We start from the raw sequence: 25190 nt of genomic DNA, 5'->3' as shown, positions 1-25190 counted from the left end.
TGCTTTTTAGGGCCACAAAATATAATTTAGGTTTTCATTTCGTTTTCGAGATATTCGCAAAAAGGTGTGGGTCTGCTAGGTTAACGTCAAGCTAGCAGACCCACAACTTAAATTTCATTTTATTTTAAATAAAAAACATATCAAAATTAGGAGCTATTTAGGTGCTTTTTAGGGCCACAAAAGATAATTTAGGTTTTCATTTAGTTTTCGAGATATTCGCAAAAAGGTGTGGGTCTGCTAGGTTAACGTCAAGCAGACCCACACCTTTTTTTTAGGTTTTCATTTAGTTTTCGAGATATTCGCAAAAAGGTGTGGGTCTGCTTGACGTTAACCTAGCAGACCCACACCTTTTTGCGAATATCTCGAAAACTAAATGAAAACCTAAATTATCTTTTATGGCCCTAAAAAGCACCTAAATAGCTCCTAATTTTGATATATTTTTTATTTAAAATAAAATGAAATTTAAGTTGTGGGTCTGCTAGCTTGACGTTAACCTAGCAGACCCACACCTTTTTGCGAATATCTCGAAAACGAAATGAAAACCTAAATTATCTTTTGTGGCCCTAAAAAGCACCTAAATAGCTCCTAATTTTGATATACTTTTTATTTAAAAAAAATGAAATTTAAATTGTGGGTCTGCTAGCTTGACGTTAACCTAGTAGACCCACACCTTTTTGCGAATATCTCGAAAAGAAATGAAAACCTAAATTATCTTTTGTGGCCCTAAAAAGCACCTAAATGGCTTCTTATTTTGATATATCTTTTATTTAAAATAAAATGAAATTTAAGTTGTGGTTCTGCTAGCTTGACGTTAACCTAGCAGACCCACACTTTTTTGCGAATATCTCGAAAACGAAATGAAAACCTAAATTATCTTTTGTGGCTCTAAATAGCTCCTAATTTTGATATATTTTTTATTTTAAATAAAATGAAATTTAAGTTGTGGGTCTGCTAGCTTGACGTTAACCTAGCAGACCCACACTTTTTTGCGAATATCTCGAAAACCAAATGAGCACCTAAATTATCTTTTGTGGCCCTAAATAGCACCTAAAATGCACTTAATTCTCAAACAACTTAAACTTATTTTTGAGCACTTGGGTCTGCCAGCTTTACGCACGTCCAGTATTGTTGGGTGTCGGACAGTCGGTAGCGTAATACCGTCGCGGATGTTCAATATTTCTAACACTTTTATCGTCCAAGTCGGGATTATGGCCGCCGAAGGCTTGGTTGATAATAGTGCCAAGTATCGGGGGCCGAAAAATATTGAAACAATTGGGAGATAGATATATTTTACAGCAAAGCAATGGGAAGCGTTGTTGTTGTAGCGATAAGGACACTCCCCGAAGGCCTTGCGGAGTGTTATCTAGTTGACGGTCCTTTGCCGGATGCAGATCCGTACGTTCCGGTACCAAGCCCGACCATCTCGGGAACGATTTGTTATGACCACATGCGACCTTCCAGGCCATACCACCCTCCCACCCCCTAGATCCATGGGGAGTTCGGAGTCGCCAGAGGCTCGGCTGTTAATGAAACAGGATTCGCCACGAATAGGTGAGATTGACAATTGGGTTTGGAGAAGCTTTGTATTGCGCTGGCAACCTGAAAGGGCTGCGCTACACAAACCCCTTGAATCCGCTATGCCAAATGTTCTCTTCCAAGTCTTGCAGTTACGTGCTGTGATTGGCAGACATGTTGTTTTTTTTTTTTTTTTTTTTTGATTTGGGATTAATGGCAGAGTTCTATGACCATAGCACCAGGTACAAAATCAAAATGTTTTTCTAGATTGTCGTTTCATTCCACATGTTCCTCCGTTATTCACAATAGCTCCGTTATTCACTGTAGCCCGTTATTCAATAATATTTAAGTTCCGGTATTTCTCGAAATGTTAATTTTTTGGTTTTTAAATGGCACCACGCCAGGCAAAAAATTCCAATTACAGATGTTCCTCCGTTTTTCACAGGAGCCCCGTTGTTCAATAATATTTAAGTTCCGTTATTTCTCGAAATGTTAATTTTTTGAGTTTTAAATGGCACCACGCCAGCCACAAAATCAATAGTAATTCGGTTTTTAAATGGCACCACGCCAGGCACAAAATCAATATTAATTTGGTTTTTATATGGCACGACGGAAGGCACAAAATCACTAGTAATTTGGTTTTTATATGGCACCACGCCAGTTTTTAAACTTCAATATGAATTCACTGATTCCTGTTACGGGTGCAAAACCACCACCCTGAGTCCAGGTCAGGGAAGCATTGCATCTCCCAACTCCGGCAAAACGCCAAAAGGAAGAACAAAGCCAACCTTGAGGCCTATTTAAATTTTCAGCGCAACCGAAAAAGTTCGAAAAATTGCAGTTGAGCTGAGGATGACACTGCGCGACCACTCCGACGAACAGACTAGAACGGAATGTCAACAATGTTGGTAATCGTATGATGCTTCAATGCGATAATGCCATGTCGGTGTGCAACATGTACTCATCGCATTGGCATCGTCATCGTAGAAACCGATTACTCGGATACAGAACCCACCCCGAATTCGACGTCATTAACTATAGAATTACGCACGAAAGACTACAATAAAAGGTGGATAAAAACAAAAGAAATATTGCAACAACCCACCCTGATGAGAATAACATAAAAGCAAAAAAAAATAACAAAACAAAGCTACTCGGAATTCATCTCGCAGCAGGAAAATGGAGTTATCCACAGAAAAGGTATTCGATTGTGGCGGCGATTGTGAAATTAAAAAGAAGCACGAAATGATGTTGGACTTGAGTTTGAGTAATCAGAAATCTGAAAATCTCTTTGCTGGATGTAAGTATTTTCATTGTTTTTGTATAAGAAAATTTTGCAAAAAATTACGTAAATATGCGCCAATATTTGTGGCACAACTAATGCAACCATTTCTTCCTACCACACACAGCCGACCAAACACCAACACCTACACGGCTGATACGCAATTGTGAGGAAGTAGGCCTTTTCGAGGATCTGCGACATGTAAATCCATTTGATGAAACTTTTCGACGCGCCTGTGAACAAAATAATAGACAAACACCAATACGGCAATTAGACTCTGTAGAGGCACACGTGGATGAAAACTCACTGCATACACCACAAGTATATCCGCAACTGGATGCGACAATACAAAGTTGTGAAATGTTGAGTAAACCGTTGGATAGTCCCTCATCACAGACGGTTACATTAGACGTGCCGGTTGTGGATGACTTGTTGAACGCAGCAACGAATGCTTACAAAATCGGAACATCACGTCAAAATTCAAATAACTCGACAACTTCATCGACGGGTGGTTATGGTAAAATATACAAATATCGTACAATTGCGGAAAAGCCAGTAAATGGGGTTGCCTGCATACAACTACCAACAACAAATGCCATACAATTGATACAACCACAACTTATCACGCTAACATTTCCGGATAATAATGGCAATAAAAATTTGGGCACAAATTTAGAAACTGCCAAGCCTTCAGGTGCGTTGGCTAGCAATGCGATACCTGTACAAACTGTTAAGCCTTTTATTATGCCCAAATTGGCACCAGCAACAGAGCAGACAAAAGCAACAACGTCTGCCGAAAATAGAACTATGTCCACGGAAGTGAGAACGTCAACCACAACAAAGCAGTTAAATAAAAACCTGCCACCACTTAGCACGAAACCTACCTCCTCTACCAACACCTCAACAGATAATGCCAAAACAACAGCAACGATGTTAACCATACCACAACAGCACGAACCAAGTAGCGCAAGTCTTACACCTACCTCACAATTACCTATTAAAGAACGTTTGAAAGCCATATTAAGTCAGGGTAACAGGACACACAGTGCAGCAACAACGCCATTGCCAACAACGAAAATATCTCACGGTCGACGCAAGCGAAATGCAGCGCCCGGTGCGGTTAAGTACGATGAGGACTCAATGGTGCGTAGGCGTGCGGCTGCAACACGTTATCGTAATAAAATGCGTAATGAGCACAAGGAATTGAGGCGACGTAATAGTGAACTGCAAGCGGAAAATGAGAAGTTGCGTGCCCGTATTAAGCAACTGGAAAAGGATTTAGTGACGAAAAGTCAACAACAAATGCCGCAGTTCGTAAGTGGTAAGTCTTTATAAATAAGATTGATTGACTTAACATTACAACAAACTTTGTAAGGGCTAGATGGTTTCAATGCAAAATGCATGGCTTGATTTAGATATTACGCAGGTGTTACAATATTTGAAAATTCCTCTGCTTAGTGCAGTAAGATCAAAAATACTCCATGAGGGTTTAAAAGGTGTTGCGACGGTGGGTCCCAGCGGGTTAGGGAGTCAAAATATACCCGCGGTAGGTATTCCAGTCGTAAGAGGCGACTAAAATACCAGATTCAAGGGGCTGTGTAGGCAACCCTTTCAGGTTGCCAGCGCTATATATAGCTTCTCCAAACCCAATTGTCAACCTCAACTATCCGTGGCGAATCCTGTTTCACTAACAGACGAGGCTCTGGCGACCCCGAGCTCCTCATGGAACTTGGGGAGGAGAGGGAGGGATGGCCTGTAGGTTTAATGTGGTCATATAAATCGTTCCCGAGATGGTCGGGCTAGCACTTTAATCGTGCTGTGTTACCGGAGGGTACCGGATCTATATCCGGCAAAGGACCATCACATCGACAACAATCCCCAAAGCCTTCGGGGAGTAACCTTTTCTCTACAACAACAACAACGATGGGTCCACCCCCGTTGAAACAGCAAGTTTCCTTGGACTCCTTAGAGGATATTGATGACAATTTGTGATCGGTCGCACCTATTGGATGGGGCGAAGCACTACTACACCAACAACAACAACAACGGTGGGTTGTCCTTTGCCACCTATGATTCCGGTACGCGTTTAGTCTCAGTCCTGCGGTAGTAATTTGTTTCGGCCCCTCGTACCTTCCGAGTGGAAACGCCGTATTTAGCTATTCTACAAAACATATTTGGTGCGGAAAGTGCTGACTAACGTGAATGAAAGCAGGAGAACAATAGTGAGAAGTGAGGGGCAACATATCCGTAGATCAGATATATAGTTGCACACCCTTTGCGGCTACGCGGTGTTTGAAGCCACCGGTGTAACTCTGTCTCTCATACGCGGTATTATGAAATTACGAGTATACAGCTAGGAGTCAACATTAAAAGAGCAAATTCCATTTCGTTGGCCTTTGAAAACTAATTTCTATTACACAAGGTCCAGATTCCCTTAATCGCCCTCTCCTGCTTTCGCTAGGAAAAACTACACTGACGCTTTTCCATATTTGTGGAACGTTGTTGCTGTTGTTGTTGTAGCGATTAGGTTACTCCACGAAGGCTTTGGGGAGTGTTATCGATGTGATGGTCCTTTGTCGGATACAGATCCGATACGCTCCGGTAACACAGCACCTCATGGAACTTGGGGGTGGGGAGGTAGGGAATGGCATGAAGGTTTAATGTGGCCACATAAATCGTTCCTGAGATGGTCGGGCTAGCACCTTAATGGTGCTATGGTACCGGAGCGTACCGGATCTGTATCCGGAAAAGGACCATCACATCGATAACACTCCCCAAAGCCTTCGGGGAGCAACCTTATCGCTACAACAACAACAACAACAACAACATGAGGACCTTGGGGTCGCCAGAGCCTCGTCTGTTAGTGAAAGGGGATTCGCCGCTCGAAGGTGAGGTTGACAATTGGGTTGGAGAAGCTATATATTGCGCTACACAACCCCTTGAATCCCATTTAGCTTTTTGCAGCTTTACTATAAGCCGTTCTATGGAAGATACCTAAACTTTACGAATTAAAACAGTTACTTAGTTTTGTAATGTTAAATCAAGTTTATCAATATTTCCTTCATTAACTACTTGTAAACTACTTTGGAGCAAAAACAGAAAAGCGGCTTACTCCGTCCGTTGACAATGTTCAGCCATGCATGTCTACAGGCAACATTATCAATTCATTCGATATTTCAAGTAACAAATCTCTACTCTATTATTTCATCATCGAAGTACTGTCATTTCAATACAATTGCAGTTATTGGTATCTATTTTAACTCATACTTTCCTCCCTACAGGTAATTTGCAAGGAATGCCCGCCCAAGTACAAATACCACAAATACAAATACCACCTTCAACGTTGCGTTTGGTAATGAATATTCCAACAATGGTAGTACCAGCTCGTGGCCAACCATCCCTAATACAACCAATCACCTATAGAGTGGAGAAGAAATGATTGCTTATGAGCGTGCCAATTTTCATATTCGCAACCGTGTTTACAAATAAATAAAGTGTTGATTAAGTAACGCTATCTTATAAAAATTAGTGAGTTAGAAAAGCTCAAAATGAGTTTGTTGATAAATTCTCTATAGTTATAGTTTAAATATATATGCACTATTTATCAATATACAAATTAAATATATAGTAGGTATTCGTTATTATGTAGGATATATGCAGATTTTTGTAATACAAATATCTATACGATAAAGTTCAACAATTTAAACATACACATATTTGTTTTAATAAAAAATATTATATGGCAAGAACTAAAACTAGTTATACCAATAGATATTAGCTAAAATAATAATAGCAAATGCTCGAACAAATGAGCAGTATTGAAACAGTCTCGTATAAATATAGGAGAGGTGGTAAAGGCTTTTTATAAATGGGGAGTGTAATTATAAGAAAAATTAGAGGGCATTCTGTTTCAACTTGTTTCTTTTGTGTGTAAATGCAATTTACAAATGAGTATCATAAATCTTTAAATGGCGCTTAACAGCCTGGCATTCATCGCTGCCTGATAACAACAAGGCATCTCAGCCATGTCTGCTTTAACATAACTAATTTCACAATATAGAGTTATATAAATAATTCAAAATCTTAAACTTTATGATGTAGTATTCAAAATTTAGATATATCAACAGCAATGCTACAAAAGGTTCAGCAGAGTTACATAAAGCTTTACAACTTTGCCTTCCTGCAATATAAAGTTAGACAGTTTAGTAATTGCTCTGTTATGGACAGCAGAGTGCAGAAACCATGCCAATACAGGAAATAGAAATTACTAACAATTGGCATTGAACATTTTGGAGTATCGCCAACGATATTGTAAATACTAAGTGTAGTATAACTAACTTCAATCTAAATCAAATCTGCAACTAAATAAACGATATAAAGAGCACTTACGAAAAATAGCCTGTTTCTAAGTTCTTCTAAGCTGCTAGAGTATTATTTAGATTTTAAAATTTCATTAAATTCACGCTGAATTTCCTCGATTTTCTCTTCAATTGTATCTAAGTGCGAAGTATTGGCTGATCTATGCGCATTCAAAGGTTGTCTTCGCATGTTTGATATCTTAAACAAAGTAAAATAAAGAAATTAAATTCTCAGCTTGTTATCTCTTTTATATATGATTTTTTTTTTTTGTAAATCTAAACATATGCATTACTTCTTGTAGTTGATTTTTAAGCAAATTTCGTTCACGGCATAATCTTTGTATATTCACATGATATTTAGCACGTAGTGAGCATGCGCGTGGTGTATTTAAACATTTTTGCACATACAATTCAATGTCTTGATTGCGTGTCTCTTCTTCAGCAGCTTGTAAGTCAGCATCGTTGCGTGTCCGCTGGGTAGTTAGCAAAAAAATAGTAATGATCGTAAGTTAAATTGAAACAAAAAGAATATAATACCAAAAAGCATACCACACACCTCACACTCTATGCTTTGCATCAACAATTCTAGATCTTTTTCCATTTGTAGAGCACGCTTCCGCTGCTCGGATTCTTGCACTTGCGCTGCCACTTCGACTTTGCGACTACGTATTTCTTTTTGATAAAGCATCAACATTTTACGCTGACAAGCCAAACGTTCCTCCTCGCGCTTGAGTGAGTCATGATAAAGTTTCTCCATTTCTGGAAAAATGTAATAGATATTGGTACTTGTTTAATTTTAAGTTAGAATCAAAGCTCGAAGATTGAACTTTTACTTCATTCTCTCAATTTTACTTTTTCTTAAGCATTTAAGAATTGCAATACTCACTTTTTACTTGCTTCACATGTTCCTCGTTGCGCAAACCATTTTCCAAGCGTTCCAATAATTTCATTTCTTCCATTTCCAATTGTCTTATACGCGCATCAATGCATCTTTGTTCTCTTTGCACCTTTTCAACATCTTGCTCGTGCTTTTCCAACCATTCACGTGGATAATTTAAAAATTTGGGATAAACGTGTTTTGGTATGGGTTGAAACTCTTTCATATAACGTTTAGGATGCAATGTTTCGGGACATTTTAATAACAAATCATAAGCTTTATTAATTAGCGTGCGTATATCCGTTGGACTTGGTTCATGGAAAAATGTCAAAATAGTGGGCTTATCCGGCAGTCTAACGATAATCTCGCGCTGTAAAATATTGTAAGCCACTGCAATAAAAATAGGTAAGTATGCTGGTCTTGCCACTATATTATCCCATACACAAAGCCAATGATCTTCTATAAATACCTCCGAAAAGGCAGATGATATCATTGGCCACACATAATGTTCGGGCCCCACATGCATACTTGCATAAAATTTACATAATTCCGGTGCATACAATTGTAAAATATTCTCACATAAACCCAAATAATTACTTGGCTCCAATGGATGTAACTCAAAGCATAATTGATATTGATTAACTAAAAGTGTGGCACAAATCTCAAAGGAAACTAGAGCATTACGTGGAAATAGTTTTACGAATGGAAATATTAATTGTGGTATAAATTTACTATGTGCAAATACAGGACACCAATGCGCCAGGCACGACCAAACACGTACCAATGCACGTTTCAGCGTTTCATTATGCATTTGTATATTTTTTGCGGGTTGCTTGACTATATGTGGTATGCCTAGTTTGAGTAATTGCTGAAATTCGCGGCGATTATAAGGTAATTCTAGTAGAGCACACCAAATGAGTGTACGATATTTGCATGGAAACCAACGATATTCGCACAGCACAGCCAACAGACTATCACGATTTAATAACCCTTTAATGAGATTATTTACATGATCTTCCTGCTCTGTATCAGCTGGCTTTTGTTTGACGCATATTCCGACAGGTTTGCTCTGCTTAAAAGCGGCCTTTACTAGTTGCAAGCATTCTTCTTGTCGTTTCAAAGCATTGTAAAGTTTACATACAGACCACATATTAATCTCACCACAATTATTGACTACAGCAAGCAGCTTATAATCATAAGAAATTGTAAGTGATTTGGGTTTTGTTGCATTTATTCGAAATTTACTATCCTTTTGTAGACAATTCAAAACTACCATAGATTTAGCATCGCTTGTCAAACCACATATTAGAATCTCTTTTGAATGTGGCAGGAATACACATTCACGTATAATTATATCTACGAGTCGACATATATATTGTAACTCAAATGTATAAGTATTTAGCAACAGCAAATATTTATCCAATGTGGATAGGCATAATAAACCATTATCAGGATGACAGCAGTAACTAATAATTAAACCATTAGCATAATCCGCATCCTGGCATTTAACAAAATATTCTCCACCGCCAGCATTTTCATAGTCCTGACAAATTGTAAACTCAGCTGTTATAGCTGCTTCACCCTGCATGCGTAATTTACGATCTCGAGCTTTAATGGGATGTATGACACGTAGAGTATTCAATGTGACGCTTGACCATATATAAACAGCATCATTGGTAAAGCATGTAAAAATCTGATCTGAATGCGGGAGAAAACATGCAAATTTTAGCGAAATATTTAACTCATCAAAACTTAGGCGATGTGTTGCAGCGAAGTTCTCCAAATTGATGAGTATAGCATCGTAACCAGTTTGCACTAGAACCAAATGTTTTGGATGTAAAGGTTGGCCAGGAAATGATATGGCTCGAATGGCGTCACTGGAGACAGCTAGTGCTTTGGTCACAGCCGATTTCTCTAAAATAAAAAATGTGTTAAGAATTCGTATTGTGTTATTGAGTTTTATTCCGCATTACCCAAATCAAGTAGTAAGAGCTGCCCACGTTTAGTCCCTACCAGAAATTGATTAGGACGTTTTATCCATGGCATTATAACGCTGGCCTTTAGTATGACTTCTATGAGCTGCCAATGTCGTTTATTTTCCATATCAAATACAAATATATTGCCGCTAGAAAATAACATTTTATATTTAATAATTGGGTCTTATTCGTTACTCGATTCGATTCGAAACTTTTACGGATTGCTAACACAAAGCCCAACTCTAAATTACAAAATAGAGACAAATTCACTAAATGATTTAAGATTTGTTTGGAAATTTGTATTAAATTATTATTTATATTTCGGATAACCCTTTTCAATCGGTATATCAAATCATGGAAAGGAGTCGGCTGAAACAGGGATATACGGAAATAATGTTACATATACCCATCAATCGTGTTTTTTTTTCTTTTGGATCAGAGATTTACCCTGCTGAACCGACTATTAAAAAATTGTTCTCCATATTTTGTAGCACTCCCAAAAGTTTTATGGATGTTTATTTACTTTTGATATTGATATTGATTTGGCACGTTCTGGAAAATAGCACAATTAAGGTACTAGCCCGACATTTCGGGAACGTCTTGATATGACCACGTTGAACCTCCTTGGTCATGTAACACTTACATCCCTCCATTTGAGAGTGATAACTCCTATTGGGTGGGGTGAAGCACTGCTACAACAACCACATCTGTGAAGAATATGGGATAGCAGGTCTCGTCTGCTAAACAGGATTTGCCAAGGGTAAGCGAGCTTGAAGAAGTTATAAATTGCGCTGACAACCCCCTAAACGGGCTTCGCTAAACAACCCCGTGAATCATATTTAAAGTGTTGTTGTTGTTGTTGTTGTTGTTGGAGCAGTGCTAAAAGGTGTCCCTTTCGTTGCTGGCACTCTCATTGGCTCTCGACTATAACTCCAGGAAATGTGTGCCACAAGATTAAAATTTTACTTACCGACAATCGATGGCCACAAATATGTTGGAATGTTCATTAAAGCAACATGCCGCAATGCGTATTCGTATCAAATGGGCGCCTTGCTCCAATGTGTGGTGTATGGTTAGTATATTGCTATAATAACAAGATTATAATGTCACAATTGTCAAAACTATTTTTTAACGTATCCGCATACCCAATATCAGACTTCTTGAATCGAAATCCATATTTCCGTACACGTTTACCATAGCCAAGCAAAACACTTGAGGTAGGACTCGCTAACAGATCGTTTGCTCTGTCTGTAGTCGCAAATTTCGGTTCCATAGGATCCAGCACTTCACCAGAAGCTTCCTCACTTATGTTCTCACCGTTCCTCAGATCACTCGAAGTTTCAGCATTTAGTATTTGTTGCTCACCATTGTCGTCATTTTCTATATTACTTGAATTGGTGGCCCTATGAATCGCATTTTGGGTGTTATTTTCTTGATTTTCCATTTTAAATTGTTTTCGCGGTCAACTTTTGAATTAATTAGCTGAACTTTCCATTTCTACTGCGCAGTGCTGCCCATAATTACAAAATCAGCTGATTACCAAATGTAAGTAATTTAGTCCCACTAGTACACAATGGTAATACCAACTGGCCAGAACCATGTGTAGTAGCTTGCTATTTGTATTTAACTATGTGCTTTGTAAACTGGTTTTTTCATGGCACCACGCCAGGTTATTTTCAAATTATAGTTATATGTATGTTTGTTATTTATTAAATTTGTGTTTATGTCCAATTTAATTTGGTAAAGGTCCTTAATTTGTTGATATTTTTCCAAATCTTCATCTCACAATAGTTAAAATTTTTGTTTATTTTCAGTTTAAGTTGGTATTTTTGTCCACTTTCTTTGTTTAAATTTTCCAAACTCCAATATCACTTTATGGTTGTATGATTCAAATCCAGTAATTTGTATAATCCGGGTAAGTTTTAATATAATATATGCAGATTCTCTAGTCCATTCCATTGTTGTTTTTGTCCAATTTTGGTAATTATTTTTCGTTTATTTAATTTTTGAAGTATTTTCGTCTTATCAGGTGTTATATTTTATAATCCGGTAAGTTTTAATATAATATATACAGATTCCCCAGTCCATTCCATTGTTGTTTTTGTCCAATTTTGGTAATTATTGTAAAATTTTGTAAAAGTATTTTCGTCTTATCAGGTGTTATATTTTATATTTATTCTGGTTATGTGTACATGACTGTACATTAGTATATAATAAGGATATTTTCAATCCCGTTATTAGTTACTCCGTTAAATTGTCCCGTTTATTTCCGAGAATTTTATTTCCATTAGTATGTATGTATATGAACATTAATTTTCAGTGGCTTGTTGCCAAGTGTCTTCAATGTTAAATTTGATTTTGCACGATAGCAATTATATGTATATTTTTGCACAAAGTGCATGTTTTATTTTAAAGTTTTTCAGTATTTTTGACCGATTGCTCAAGAGTCAAATATGACGTGTTTGCGCAGAACGAAGCAATTTTGAACTCGTGAATGCGCAATCTGGTTTTGTGATTTGTGGTCCCTTCAAAAAACGCGAGTACCCTATAAATAATGTAAGGAATACTCCTTTGGGAGTATAGGACTGCTCCAAATCTAATCTGTATTCATACAAAAAATGTGCTCCAATTAACATTGCGATGTCCTAGGAGAGGAGAAGTTGATCCCACTCTCGCTTTGTTTGTGAGTATTCCATAGAGTACATACGTGAGAGTACATTCCAAAGTACTTTCACTGTAGTACTCCATGGAGCACCCACAGAGGATCATATGCCAAAGTACTAAAGAGGAATTGTGTTGTCGGAAAGAATTATCGGAGTGAATTTAATTTAAAATGAAAGTAAATGAAGAGGGGCAATACAACTTTTATATTTTATTCTACGAATATTCTTATGTTATTTACCTTTTGCGTGAATAAAGAAACTAATATTTCTCTATACTATAGTATGTATACATAAAACCAGTGCGCTGTTGCATTTTATCAGAGTTGCCAAAGTAAAATTTTATTATCAGTTATTTGTATGCAATATTTTACTTTTGGCAACTCTGTTCGATCGTCATCGTGTCGTGATCACGGCCATTAAAAGACGAGCAATGGTCGGCTGATGGTGGTCCGCAAACGCATTGCAAAGGAGTATTGTTAGAGTACTCCAACATGAAGAAAATGGAACACGTAATCCAACAATTTTTGCAGGGGTAGCGTTCTCTGGATCACGATCAAATCTCATTTGAAGGATCAAGGTCAGCAATATCTCCACACTCAACGAAGTACAGTACAAGTAGGATATGTAGCAGCCATATATGTAATACTTCTATATCACTACTACTGAACTGTGCAGCCTGTCAAACATTAGAGTACAGATATACAACGAGAGAAGGAGACAAAATCTTAAGGCTGTCGTTAAATTTTTCTAAAAAAGGGGCTTAAATATATGTATATTTCAACAAGCCGTCTTGCTTCTATCAATATTGTATGTTAGGCTATTTCGTTCTCTAAATGAAAAAGTGGGCTTTTTTCCATTAGTATTATAAAATTTTTATTGTTTAAGAACTCCGCAGAATAGCATTACCGATTTGTGCTGATTGCGCAGATATACGTAGTGACCAAAAAGCTACAAAAAAAGCAAATAATGCCAACTGACAACTACGAATTTCTCATGCACAGAATTAACAGTTACAAAGTATGCGTAGGCGCCACGAATGCATTAATTGAAAACAAATCTAGTTAGCGGTCGTAAGATTTTCAGCTGTTATAAGTAAATTTAATATCAAAAATGTCGAGGCGTTGTTTTTTTTGTGATAAAAAGAGAGAGAATTTTAATAATACTGGCCATACCCGTGCGCATGTTGCGCAACAAAATACTAAAGACGGGTCCGGCTAGTATAAATAAATTAGCGGTACCCGACAGATGATGCTCTGGGCCACCCTGGTCCACATTTTGGTCGACATCTCGAGAACGCCTTCACATATACAACTAAGGCCACTCCCTTTTAAAACCCTCATTTAATACCTTTAATTTGATACCTATATCGTACAAACACATTATAGAGTCACCCCTGGTCCACCTTTATGGCGATATCTCAAAAAGGCGTCGACCAATAGAACTAAGACCCACTCCCTTTTAAAATACTCATTCACACCTTTCATTTGACACCCATATCGTACAAACACATTATAGAGTCACCCCTGGTACACCTTTATGGCGATATCCCGAAATGGCGTCGACCTATAGAACCACGGCTCACTCCTGTTTAAAATATTCTTTAATACCTTCCATTTGAAACCCATGTCAAACAAACACATTCCAGGGTTACCCTAGGTTCATTCTGCTAAATGGTGATTTTCCCTTATTTTGTCTCCAAAGCTCTCAGCTGAGTATGTAATATTCGGTTACACCCGAACTTAGCCTTCCTTACTTGTTTTTTTTACCATTTATGTAAATAAAGTACTTTGTATGGCTGCAGCCCATATTTAAATAATAAATACATCAAGCCTTTTATTGTATTCGTTGGCCTTTTCATTGTTTAATCGACTAAAGTGAGATTTTATAACAATTAGTATGCAGAAGTTGGGTAAAGGGGATAGTGACCCGTTGTTACCCCTTTAATACTTTTTTTTACACACGCTACTACAATTCACTAACACTAACAAAGCCCGCGCATGCGCAGAACATACATTTGCACAGTTTCAGCAAATAATGATTGACAGAAAATTTGCAGATTAGGAAGATAGGAAGGTATTGATATAGAAGTATTATATATATGGTAGCAGCACGCACATACACAGCCACGCTCACCTGATAAAATGCTTGTTCGTGTTCGTTTTTTTTTTGTGGATACTATTTGGCACTGTTGTACTTCTTAGGTCCAAGAATAGTTTAGTAGCTGCTAACGAAAACTGGGTAAAATTTTTATTGTAAAATTACAAAGAAATATCCTTACTTACTCTCAAACGGTCACTTAATGACATCTCTATTTAAAATCCATATGTTTTGGACAATTTTAATTAACAAATTGTGATACTTTATTACCGGGGACGATTGCTAAAACATGACCTAAACCGTTGGGGGAAATATTAATAGACGCGTTTTTGCCTCGCTTCCAATAATTCGAATACTTTTTCGCCTTTGGACTATACATAACAGGACAAAACGCGTCTTTTCATATCTCTTTCTACTACTTTGGGCGGGTTATTGTAGTCGACCCCGGTTTCAAACTGTTTTTCGCGGAAAACTTTTGAACGGGTAGAAAAACTTAGCACCCGTGTTTGTATTCTTAATGCTGGAATAACTATGCGTCCTCAGATACCCCAATTCAAAACTTTTGTATAATTTTCTGTAGGACCCATATAGGTGCACCTCATTTTCATCCTAAATTCGTTCAAAAAAATTTACCATCACAGCAACCCATATCTGATATTCCGTTCCTTTTTTGTTTCCCTGCGTCGCCTTCCACAACAGCAACCCCGGTAATTTTGACACTTTGTTCAGTGTCAAACGCATGTTCCACGCAGGTTCCACTGAGTTCCACAATAGTTTGACACTAACCGAAGTGTCAAACGGCAGTGTGTTAGAAAGAGAGAGGAATTGTTTCCTTCACATACATATCATACTTGTAAACCTGGACTATGCGAATGAGTACACTCAACCCTTCTTTGCAAGATTTTTTATTTTTATATGAAAAAATTTGGGTGATATAATTCAAGCTCTATATTCACAGAAAAATGTTTAAAAAATCCTAGTGTATTTTTTTTCGGAAATAACAAACTGTATGATGGAAATTCCCATCATCATGCAAATAAGCATGTTAACCTTAGTACAAAACATATAAAATTTATGTATTCAATATATTTTTGTATCAAATTTTATTGATGATGATAATTATCAAAACAATTGTTTTTCTTATTAAGACACAAATTAACATCACATTTGCTGCAAGAAATTGTAGAATAACCCTTGCATTTAGGGTATTTGCACCGAAGTGTACCACCTAATTTCGGCATATGATCGAAACCATCCAACTATATCTTTTGGGGGTGGAGAAGCTGGGGAACCCTTTTTTCTCTTTGTTGTCAATTCCTCTTCAGGAGTACTGTTGCTTAGGCGCCCTCTTTTAGCACTTATACAGGGTCCTTTGTTACATAATACAAAGGCGACTTCATTCCGAAACTGAGCCAATATAAGCATATTTTTCTTAGGTACATTCCTTTCTTGAGTTTTTTTGTAAAGAATCCAAGAATTTTTTTCCGCAAGATCCAGTAAATGAAAAAATATATGCAGGTATCACTTTTCAGACCGCATAGTGATATGGTTTTTTCCAATAAAGCTATCCATAAGGTCTACTCCTCCCATATGTTTATTGTATTCTTGAACGATGAACGGACAAGTAATACCAATTTTCTCCTTTTTTGACTTATCATATCTATTAACTTCAGTGACTGGCAAGGATCCAGCATATGTGGATAATAGCGTTACCACCTTCTTATCCTTCCACGCCACGCAACTCAGATCGACACCATCTACTGTAGATACTCTTTCTTCATAACTACCCCTAGCCACTGACTTGTTCATAAAACTTTTTTTTTCGTCATCAAGATCATCTTCTGATAGCCCACCATCTTCTAACTAGTTAAAATAAAGTTCAATTTCCCGATCGGTTAGGTTTCTTTAAAAAAATAAAACATAATAATAGCACACAACAATTTCACTCGCACTAAATGTAGAGTAACTGCACAGTGATGTAAATTTCTGTCACATCGTTTTGGTCAGATTATGTGGGATGCGCCTTATATAATTTATAGAAAGTAATGAAAACATAAATACAAACCTTTTTCACACTCATAATTGTCTTTTTTATGAAAATATTTTTCAAATAAAAAAAAAAAATCACGAAATTGCACTTTTCTTCCAACCACAAAAAAACTGTAGAATGTCAACCTTAAACCGTTATATTGATGGCGTGGATAGCTTCCCTACAAGACGGAGGTAACCAGTTCACCCACACATTCAAAGCTTTTTTCGCTCTCCACTAACACATCGACGTTTCATGCTGTCATCGAAATGACAGTTCATTAATTATTCCGGAAAAATTGAAACGCAAAAAAAATATAAATTGTTTACAACGAAAAATATCTTGTGCTTTTAGTTGTGACATGTGACGGAAATTAAAAAATTTTGTTGCAGAGAACACCTTTTTGCGTTGGCGACCTTCGCCCAAAATAACATTAAGTTAATTTGAGTTGTGACATGTGACGGAAATTAAGGATATTGCTGCAGAGACCATCTTTTTGCGTTGGCGGCCTTCGCCCAAAATAATATTAAGGGTAAAGTTTTACAAGACGGTACACCACCTAATTTAAAAATATCAAATAATAATAAAAACGGAGCTCGAAGCGCGCCTTTTGATTCCACGTTTGATAATTTTTGATAAAAATTGGGTGGTGCACCGTCTTTTAAATCGTTACCATATTAAGTTGTATAGAATCGACGGGATGGCCTACAAGGTTTTATGTCAACTAAATCGCTCCCGATATGGTCGGGCTAGTACCTTAATGGTTCCCGGAACGTACCCGATCTGCATCCGGCAAAGGACCACCAAAGTCCATAACGGGGAGTGTCCTTATCGCTACAACAACAACAACATTATTTACTTTCTGATTTTCATTCATACGTATGTGCATTTTTAAATAATAAAAAAAATGTTATATTATTCTAATAGATAGCATCTCCGCCGGGTTGCGATTCTGCTCAGAATATGCCAAAATCAAAGGAAATCTACAAAAACAAGGTACTTTACAAGCAACATGCTTTGGAATACGGTACCAAACTGGTGGGATGTATTTCCCTAAAAAAGGCTGGAACTACGCATCTTGGTTTGCCAGTATTTGCTTCGGTAATTTATATTGATTTGTAGTGATTAAAAATTGCAATAGTAGATAATGTAATGTGAATTAAAATTGAATAGGTAGCCGGAGCAAAAAAGGCAACTGATCGGCCTGCAACTGTTATTTATGTGGTGCCACCGGGAGCTGCTGCTGCTATCCTAGAAGCATTAGAAGCAGAAATGTCTTTGATTTTTTGCATCACCAAAGTTGTGCCATGACATGTTAGGGTTCGCGTTAAGCACGCTCTCTTAAGGCAAAAAAAATCGCGTCTAGTCAGGCCCGATTGTACAGGAATCATCGCACCAGAAAGGGTAAGTAAATTGGCTACCATATTAAATATATAAGCAACATGTATGAATTTTTTAGTGATAATTTGTCATGCTTTTGTTGATAATCAACTGAAGAATGCAAATACGACAGAGTTCGAAGTTCATGTGAAAACGAATTAATTTTTTTAATTAGCATTTGGAGAGAAAAATACATATGTATGTATGCATAGAACTGCATAGAAGGGGAGGAATTAATTAATTATTATCAGTAGATTTACAAGATTTTTGTCATTTTCCCTGCGTGGCAGTTGTCATTATATTGCGTTAACAGAGGACATCAACACCTTACTACCCACAGCCAGTTAAAATTTTTAGTAAATTTTGCTCTTTTCATCACTGTTTCAAAACGTGGAAAGTTATATATCGAGCATTCCATGGAGAATGGTGCATTTTAGCAGACTTTCGCATTACCGGCATTATTAATATTCAATCCCTAGAAGGTTTAATGTAGTCATATCAATAGTTCCCGAGATGGTGGGGCTAGTACCACAATGGTGCTTGTTACCCGAACGTAGATAGATAGATCATTTATTGAGGATTGCACAGTGACTTGCACATCTCTTTCACAGCACCTCATCCTAGCCGACTTCCTTGATGAACCCCAGCAGTGTTCTTTGCTTGAGGGATTAAATGTGGGAATGCTCTGGCCATGGTGAGCCCATAAACTTAGCCCTACGTCTTGAAATTGCGCCGCAATCTAGAAGGATATGGTCCACCGTCTGCTGATCCATCACAAAATCGGTATGTGTTGTTCGATACTATACCCAGCTTTTGCTTGTGACTGTTCAGTCTACAGTGTCTTGCAAGAATAGCCGTTGGGGTTCTTAGGTTATCTTTTTGAGAGGCCTATTAATGCCCTATATCGAGTTGTCCTGTAACCCCCTAACAGTAACTTAGATTGACTCAGGCCTGGCATATTGCGCCAGTGTTCTTCCCTATTTCCCTTTCTTCTACTAATAGATGCCCCTGTGGGCCAACTGGCAGGAACGGCTCGGGATCGATGGGTCATGCAGTTGCTGCCTCTCTTACCGTGTTGTCCGCCTGTTGTTGTTGTAGTAGCAGTGCTTCGCCCCATCCAATAGGTGCGACCGATCACAAATTGTCATCAATGTCCTCTAACGGGAATCCAAAGAAACTTTCTGTTTCAACAGGGGTGGGCCATAATGAGAGGAGTGTTAGAGGCGTTGGTTGCACAATACAGTTAAAGAGATGGTTGGTGACATGTGGGGACACATTACAAGCAGGACAATGTTTTGTATGTCGGGGTTGATTGTGGATAGGTAAGAGTTTAACCTGTTACGTTATCCAGCTCGAAGTTGGGCTAGAGTGACTACTCTCGTTTCCCTAGGGAGAGTGCGTTCCTCTTCTGCTAGTTTTGTTCTTTGAGTACAGGAATCACCAGCATAGAGGTCCGACGCCTGTTTGTGGAGTTCACTGAAGACATGCTTGTGTTTTTTAGCTTCAAACGGCTGTGTTCTCAGGTGCCGTATTTCCTCATAATGTTATGAGGCCGTGAACAACAAGAGCCACAAAAGATTTATAAAAGTTACGAGGACGCTGGATTTTGGAATCTAGCCCAGAGCAACCTGTCCGATGCAACCATCCCTTGCACGTGAAACACTGACAAGAGTATTTATTTTTTTAATTTAATTTATTTATTATTACGGCTGTTTAGGCCCAAAACTTAAACTACTAAGTACAATTCATTGTTATAATGACTTATTTCTATTGAATATGCTGTTGGAATGCCATGTGATTCCGATCAGCATATTTACTAGCGTGACAGAGGGACGAGTCTGGGAGCCACTCATTAAAGGAAGGTTGGAAAGGACGCGTTTCCAATCCTCCAGTGCTCCCAGCTTAAGGCAACAAAATTTGGAACTTATATTTTTCAATTATATGTGTATTTTAAGCTTTCGGAATGTATTAGTCTCCGATCAATGAAGCTAAACATGTCTTTGGATGTTGGAAATTGAAAATAAGTGTATCCAATCACCCCTCAACTTTGTTTAGTAAAGACGCTGTCGGAATGCATGAAGATTCCGATTAGCACAGCTCAACATATAATGGGAGGTTGAAAAGGACGTGTTTCCAATCCCCCTCGTTATTTTTGTTACACATTATATAATTTTATTGTTATATTTATGCTGTCGGAATGCGAATGATTCCGATCAGCAACAGTAAATACCAGCTGGAAATACCGAATTCCAGCGAAATTAGTTGTTGGAACTGTCTGGAGTTACAGGTGGCGACCGATTTTCTTTTCCTTAGGGCCGGATGCATTGTATTTTGCTGCTACCATTATTACCATTCCCTTTTCGCGCTCCAGTATCGGTATATCATGTAAAAAAATAAAAGAAAAAAAAACTATCTTATTGGAAGGGTTTTACAATGCTCCAATAAACTTTTTTTAAAAGTATTGAAGTTATTACTACTTTTTATGTGATTAGGAAGTTCATTGAAATATTTCAGACCCTTATATATATGACCGTCCTAAAAAGATTCTTTTCCGGCAAACGCAGCAAACCCATTTCTCAGTACTGGGGTCAGGAGAAGGACCCGGATTGGGGTCGATACCTTCCCGGAAGAGGAGAGTATGGCGCAGACCCGCTGCAAGGATCTGCTGGGGGGTTGACAATTTGTGGGAGAGACGCAACAAATTAAACATGGAGTCCGCCTGCTCATTGCCCTCCACTCCCCTGTGGCCTAGGACCCAGGCCAACAGTACTACGTTGTGTGCTCCTACTTGATTCAGCTTTTCTACGCACTGAAGGACAAGTGCTGACTTTATTTCGAACGCCGCAAGTGCCTTTAGTGGAACCTGCCTGCCTGACTGAGTATGGCAATTGTTTCTTTGGGGTATCAGCGCTAAAGGTTCAGCTTAGCGCACTAACTTATGGCGAATACTTCCGCTCGAAAATGCTCGGATGTGCTTTTAGAGTTACTGATATTTTGGTTCTGGGTCCGAAAACTCTGGCTCCAATCCCCTCTGGCGTCTTCGAGCCATCTATGTACCTTCCGATCTTGAGCCTAGTAATACATTGCACCCGCCTATACCTATACAGCCGTACCAAGAGACGGAGCAGCCCATTACATATTGGCACAACCGGAGCACTGCTGGACATCCATCCTATATGAAAGCTATGCATTCAAAAGTGTTTGTACCAGTGGCTGGTGCACACCGAACTGGGCCAATGTATGCTATATTGAGGCCTTCACAAATACCAAGCTATGTTTATGTAAATAATGTTACTGCTAATGTCAATTTGCACGGTTGAGCACATACAGTACCTACGTTTATACAAGGTGGAACACCACACTACCTACATGGCGATGTAGCCACCGATCAGGTTGTTGTAAGAGATTAATTAAAATATGTTATTCATAAACACTGATTCTTATATTTTTATTATCATTAAACTGTAGACTAGACTCATGACGGGTATTCTTACTGGATACTGCCTTCTGGCGTCACATGCCTTTAAATTAGGCTTGGTCAGTGATAGCAGATGTAGGAAGTGCGAGTTGGAGGAGGAAGCGATCGATTTCATTCCGTGCTCGTGCCCTGCGCTTGCCGGGCTAAGACTCCAGCTGACAGATGTCAGATCTAGAAGCAGCAAGTGGCTTAAGTTCTAGGAAGCCGCTAACCCGCTGGAGCCATGAGAAGCGTGGGTGCACTTTGGGTGTCCCAAGACAAGTTCCGTACCTGCTCCGAATAATTTGATAGATAGATAGATTAGATAGGGATCTGTTCTAGGTCCAACTCTTTGGAATGCGGTGTATGGCGGGGTGCTACAAAACCACCTTCCCGGAGGCACGGAAATTGTCGGCTATGCAGATGATATTGTCGTAGTAGCAGTGGCCAAGAAACTTGATCTGCTCCAAGCATTATGTAATGACGCCATGGGAAGAATAGAGGAATGGTTGACGAACACGGGGCTGGAGATGGCTAGCAATAAGACAGAAGTGGTTCTGATGAGCTCAAAGCGGACTGTGGATGAGTTGGTCCTAACCATAGGAGATTTTCAAATAAATTCAAAGCCCTCCTTGAAATATCTAGGAGTAATCATTGACTCAAAACTAACTTTTAGGGAGCACTTCAGGGCGGTGGGGGACAAAGTTTCTAGAGTTAGTGGAACCCTAACGCGAATAATGCCCAACATCGGCGGCCCAAGCGAAGCTACCCGTCAGCGATTATCCAACGTAACCAGCTCTATAATATTATATGCAGCACCAGTATGGCACAGATCTAAAATGGTCCACCAAAAAGATATACTAGCAGCCTACCGCATTACTGCTATACGAATAGCATGTGCTGTTCCGACGACGCGATCCATGTTTTATCCAGGAAAATCCCAGTAGATCTACTCTCAGGTGAAATGGCCGATCTGTATGGCATTGGATTCAGCCGACCATCTGAAGATGCTAAGAAAACCGCAAGGTCACGAACAATAGTTAGGTGGCAAGAACGGCGGGAAGATTCGAGAAAAGAGCGCTGAACCTTCATGCTAGTCCGGAATATAGCGGAATGGTACGAGCGAAAACACGGCAAACTAAATTACCATCTCACACAGATATTGAGCGGGCACGGTGGCTTGAAGGAATATCTACATAAGCGTGGGATAGAGGAGGATCCTTTCTGTCCAAGCTGTCCGTCCGAATTGGAAGGCGCAGAACATGTAATATTTCACTGCCCTCGTTTTCACAGCGAAAGACTGTCTGTAAACAGAGTTTTTGGAGAGGAACCTTCCATTAGGAATTTAGTTCCACGAATTTGCGGACAAATAGATTGTTGGATTGCTGTGAGCAAGATGGCCTTTATAGTAATGACGAAATTGATGATGCATGCCGAAAGGGAGCGTAGAGAAATGCGCATACGAAGTAGTGGCGACTAAATCGCCTTTGAAGTTACTTTACCAGGTCCTGATTCTAGTTATCTGAAATTTCTCTTGTGCCTTTGGAAAAGAGCTATGTGTGGAGCCCTATTTATGGAACACTTTTCGGCTTATATTAAAAACTTTTAATCTATTCTTACTGATATGAGTTTCTTTTTCATTCTAGGTAATTTGATTTTGACGATGTGAGGATAGAAATATCCCAAATATTCCAGCTGTGGCTGTAAGAACATACATTTGCTCAAATTAGAAGAAAACTGCACGGTTGAGCACATCCAGTATCTACGTTTATACAAGGAGGAACACCACACTACTTTCACGGGGATGTAGCCAACGATCACGTTGTTGTAAGAGCTTATTTTAAATATGTTATTCATAAACACTGATTCTAATATTTTGTTTTGGTTTTTACTTTAGAGTCAACCTGTTATATAAGCGATGTCAGCTATGCCTGTAACTTAAGCGCCTTCAGATGTAATAGTTACCGCGGACGCGGTCACAGGAGTAGTTCACTACGTGGGGATTACACTAATCAAGGACTTTCAATATCGGAAGGATTTCCAGCACTATAACACACCAACAATATGTGCAATCAGCCGAATAAATTGTACAACAAACGTTAACACCACATCATCAGCCAGCAACAACAACAACAAACGCAACAAGTTGAAACTTCTAAACAATTAATGACTAGTGAACCACCAACATATCCGCAATATGCGCAAACATCAACACCAACATGTGTCGCCTACTTTGCAACACGGTGAAGATGGCCAAGGCCATTCTGATTCTAATACTGATAAAGGCGAACCATTGGCAAATTTAAAAACTCAAACAGACCACGAAAAATGTTGATGATGGTATTAATTCTAGTACGGATAGTAAAGAATTTAAACCTAGGAAAAAAGCTAAACTTGATAAAAACTTAACCGAAGATGACAATGTTTCTAATTCTAATACTAAGGAAGATGAACCTTTGATAAATATGAAGCTTAAAACAGAGTTATCAAAAAATGACGATGATGATAATGATGTTGATGCAAAGTCCAATGTTGAAAATGATGAAAATTATGAAACAGAATCTGAAAATAGTATGAGTGTGGATTATAACCTGAAGCAAATCTGTCATATCCTGTACGGCCAGAATTAGATGTTAAGAAAAGAGCCTACATAAAGAGGCTCAGTATATTTATGGAAAATTTATCATGAGACAATGCCCAATGTATGTATTTCAAATAAATTCAGCACATTGTTGGAAAAAGCATCTAAACTTTATGCATCGTGTAGAGAAACCAGAACATTTACAATTTAAATATAACGAACGTGGTGCAAAATGTAAATTTTGTGTTATTCAAGCAGCTACACCAAGCTTCAACAAATTATTGGACCATGAGATTTCTCATATGCCTAATAGTCATTATTTAAAATGTAAATTATGCGATTGGAAGACGAAAATACATTCAAGTATGAATTTTTATTTACGTGTACAACACGCTGAAACAATTGATGTAACAACGAAAAGTTTAGAATTGAATGTTTGTCCATATTGTAATCACAATGGTATTTACGCAAACACTTAATACATCTTTTCTATGTTTAGAATGTGGTGAATAATTTATAACAAATACAAGTTTACGTGTACACCACAAGATTGGAACGGAAATATCTTGAGGGTATGGTTACACCTATGTGGCATCTACAAGATATTTATAATTACTAGTATGGAATGAATCCGGATATGGAAGAAAACGGAGGTGACGAATCACCATGCTTCTTTGGATTCTGGTGATACTCCTGACATGCTTCCTAATTTCCCTACGTCTGATGTTACTATACCTACCAAACTAATATGACTGCAAACTGATGAGCAACACTACCAGCGCAGGAAAAATAAGAACTTCAAAACAAGGTTTCGGAAAGGGCACGACTATGAATAGACGTTAATGTATTTATATAGTTTATAAATATAAAAATTCACATATGTAAAGTTCGCTAGAGTAATAAGGCAATAATTTAAATTCTAAAAAAACATTGTATATATGAATAATTTATAATTAAATATTATCTGAACATAAA

General features: G+C 38.2%; 2 protein-coding genes and 1 long non-coding RNA gene across 5 annotated transcripts; 2 read left to right on the top strand and 1 right to left on the bottom strand.

Annotated features, from left to right (window-relative positions):
• Positions 1-2529: 2529 nt before the first annotated feature.
• On the top strand, positions 2530-6552 carry Atf-2 (Activating transcription factor-2). The gene is made up of 3 exons (XM_067775936.1): positions 2530-2815; positions 2925-4118; positions 6079-6552. The coding sequence occupies exons 1-3, from the start codon at positions 2695-2697 to the stop codon at positions 6234-6236; spliced, it is 1473 nt and encodes a 490-aa protein (XP_067632037.1). The 5' UTR covers positions 2530-2694; the 3' UTR covers positions 6237-6552.
• Positions 5990-11531, bottom strand: LOC137245376 (TBC1 domain family member 31). Of its 2 annotated transcripts, XM_067775934.1 has the most exons (7): positions 11154-11529; positions 10979-11092; positions 10006-10157; positions 8042-9946; positions 7712-7914; positions 7449-7628; positions 5990-7354 (listed from the first exon to the last, which is right to left on the bottom strand). In XM_067775934.1, exons 1-7 carry the CDS (start codon positions 11450-11452, stop codon positions 7229-7231), a joined length of 2979 nt encoding a protein of 992 aa, XP_067632035.1. In that variant the 5' UTR covers positions 11453-11529; the 3' UTR covers positions 5990-7228. The 2 variants fall into 2 exon arrangements, with proteins under 2 accessions (XP_067632035.1, XP_067632036.1); XM_067775935.1 differs by lacking the exon at positions 5990-7354 and having other exon boundaries at positions 7463-7628; positions 7705-7914; positions 11154-11531.
• A 5482-nt stretch (positions 11532-17013) lies between these two features.
• LOC137245375 (uncharacterized) lies at positions 17014-25190 on the top strand. 2 transcript variants are annotated; one of them, XR_010951310.1, is made up of 5 exons: positions 17014-17329; positions 17725-17898; positions 17971-18201; positions 23281-23461; positions 23532-25190. It is a non-coding gene; the product is annotated as an uncharacterized lncRNA (long non-coding RNA). The 2 variants fall into 2 exon arrangements; XR_010951309.1 differs by having other exon boundaries at positions 17014-17898.

The sequence above is a fragment of the Eurosta solidaginis genome, chromosome 3 (assembly GCF_040869045.1).
Source record: "Eurosta solidaginis isolate ZX-2024a chromosome 3, ASM4086904v1, whole genome shotgun sequence".
In the NCBI taxonomy this organism is placed as follows: Eukaryota; Metazoa; Arthropoda; class Insecta; order Diptera; family Tephritidae; genus Eurosta; species Eurosta solidaginis.
This window is presented reverse-complemented; position numbering and strand designations above follow the sequence as displayed.

Coding starts and splice junctions, on each gene's coding strand:
- LOC137245376 (XM_067775934.1), bottom strand. CDS start 11,452: ATGGAAAATCAAGAAAATAACACCCAAAATGCGATTCATAGGGCCACC. Junction 7,629..7,711: donor TGCAAAGCATAGAGTGTGAG/GTGTGTGGTATG, acceptor CTAACTACCCAG/CGGACACGCAACGATGCTGA. Junction 7,355..7,448: donor TTAAAAATCAACTACAAGAA/GTAATGCATATG, acceptor ACTTTGTTTAAG/ATATCAAACATGCGAAGACA.
- Atf-2 (XM_067775936.1), top strand. CDS start 2,695: ATGGAGTTATCCACAGAAAAGGTATTCGATTGTGGCGGCGATTGTGAA. Junction 2,816..2,924: donor TGAAAATCTCTTTGCTGGAT/GTAAGTATTTTC, acceptor TACCACACACAG/CCGACCAAACACCAACACCT. Junction 4,119..6,078: donor AATGCCGCAGTTCGTAAGTG/GTAAGTCTTTAT, acceptor TCCTCCCTACAG/GTAATTTGCAAGGAATGCCC.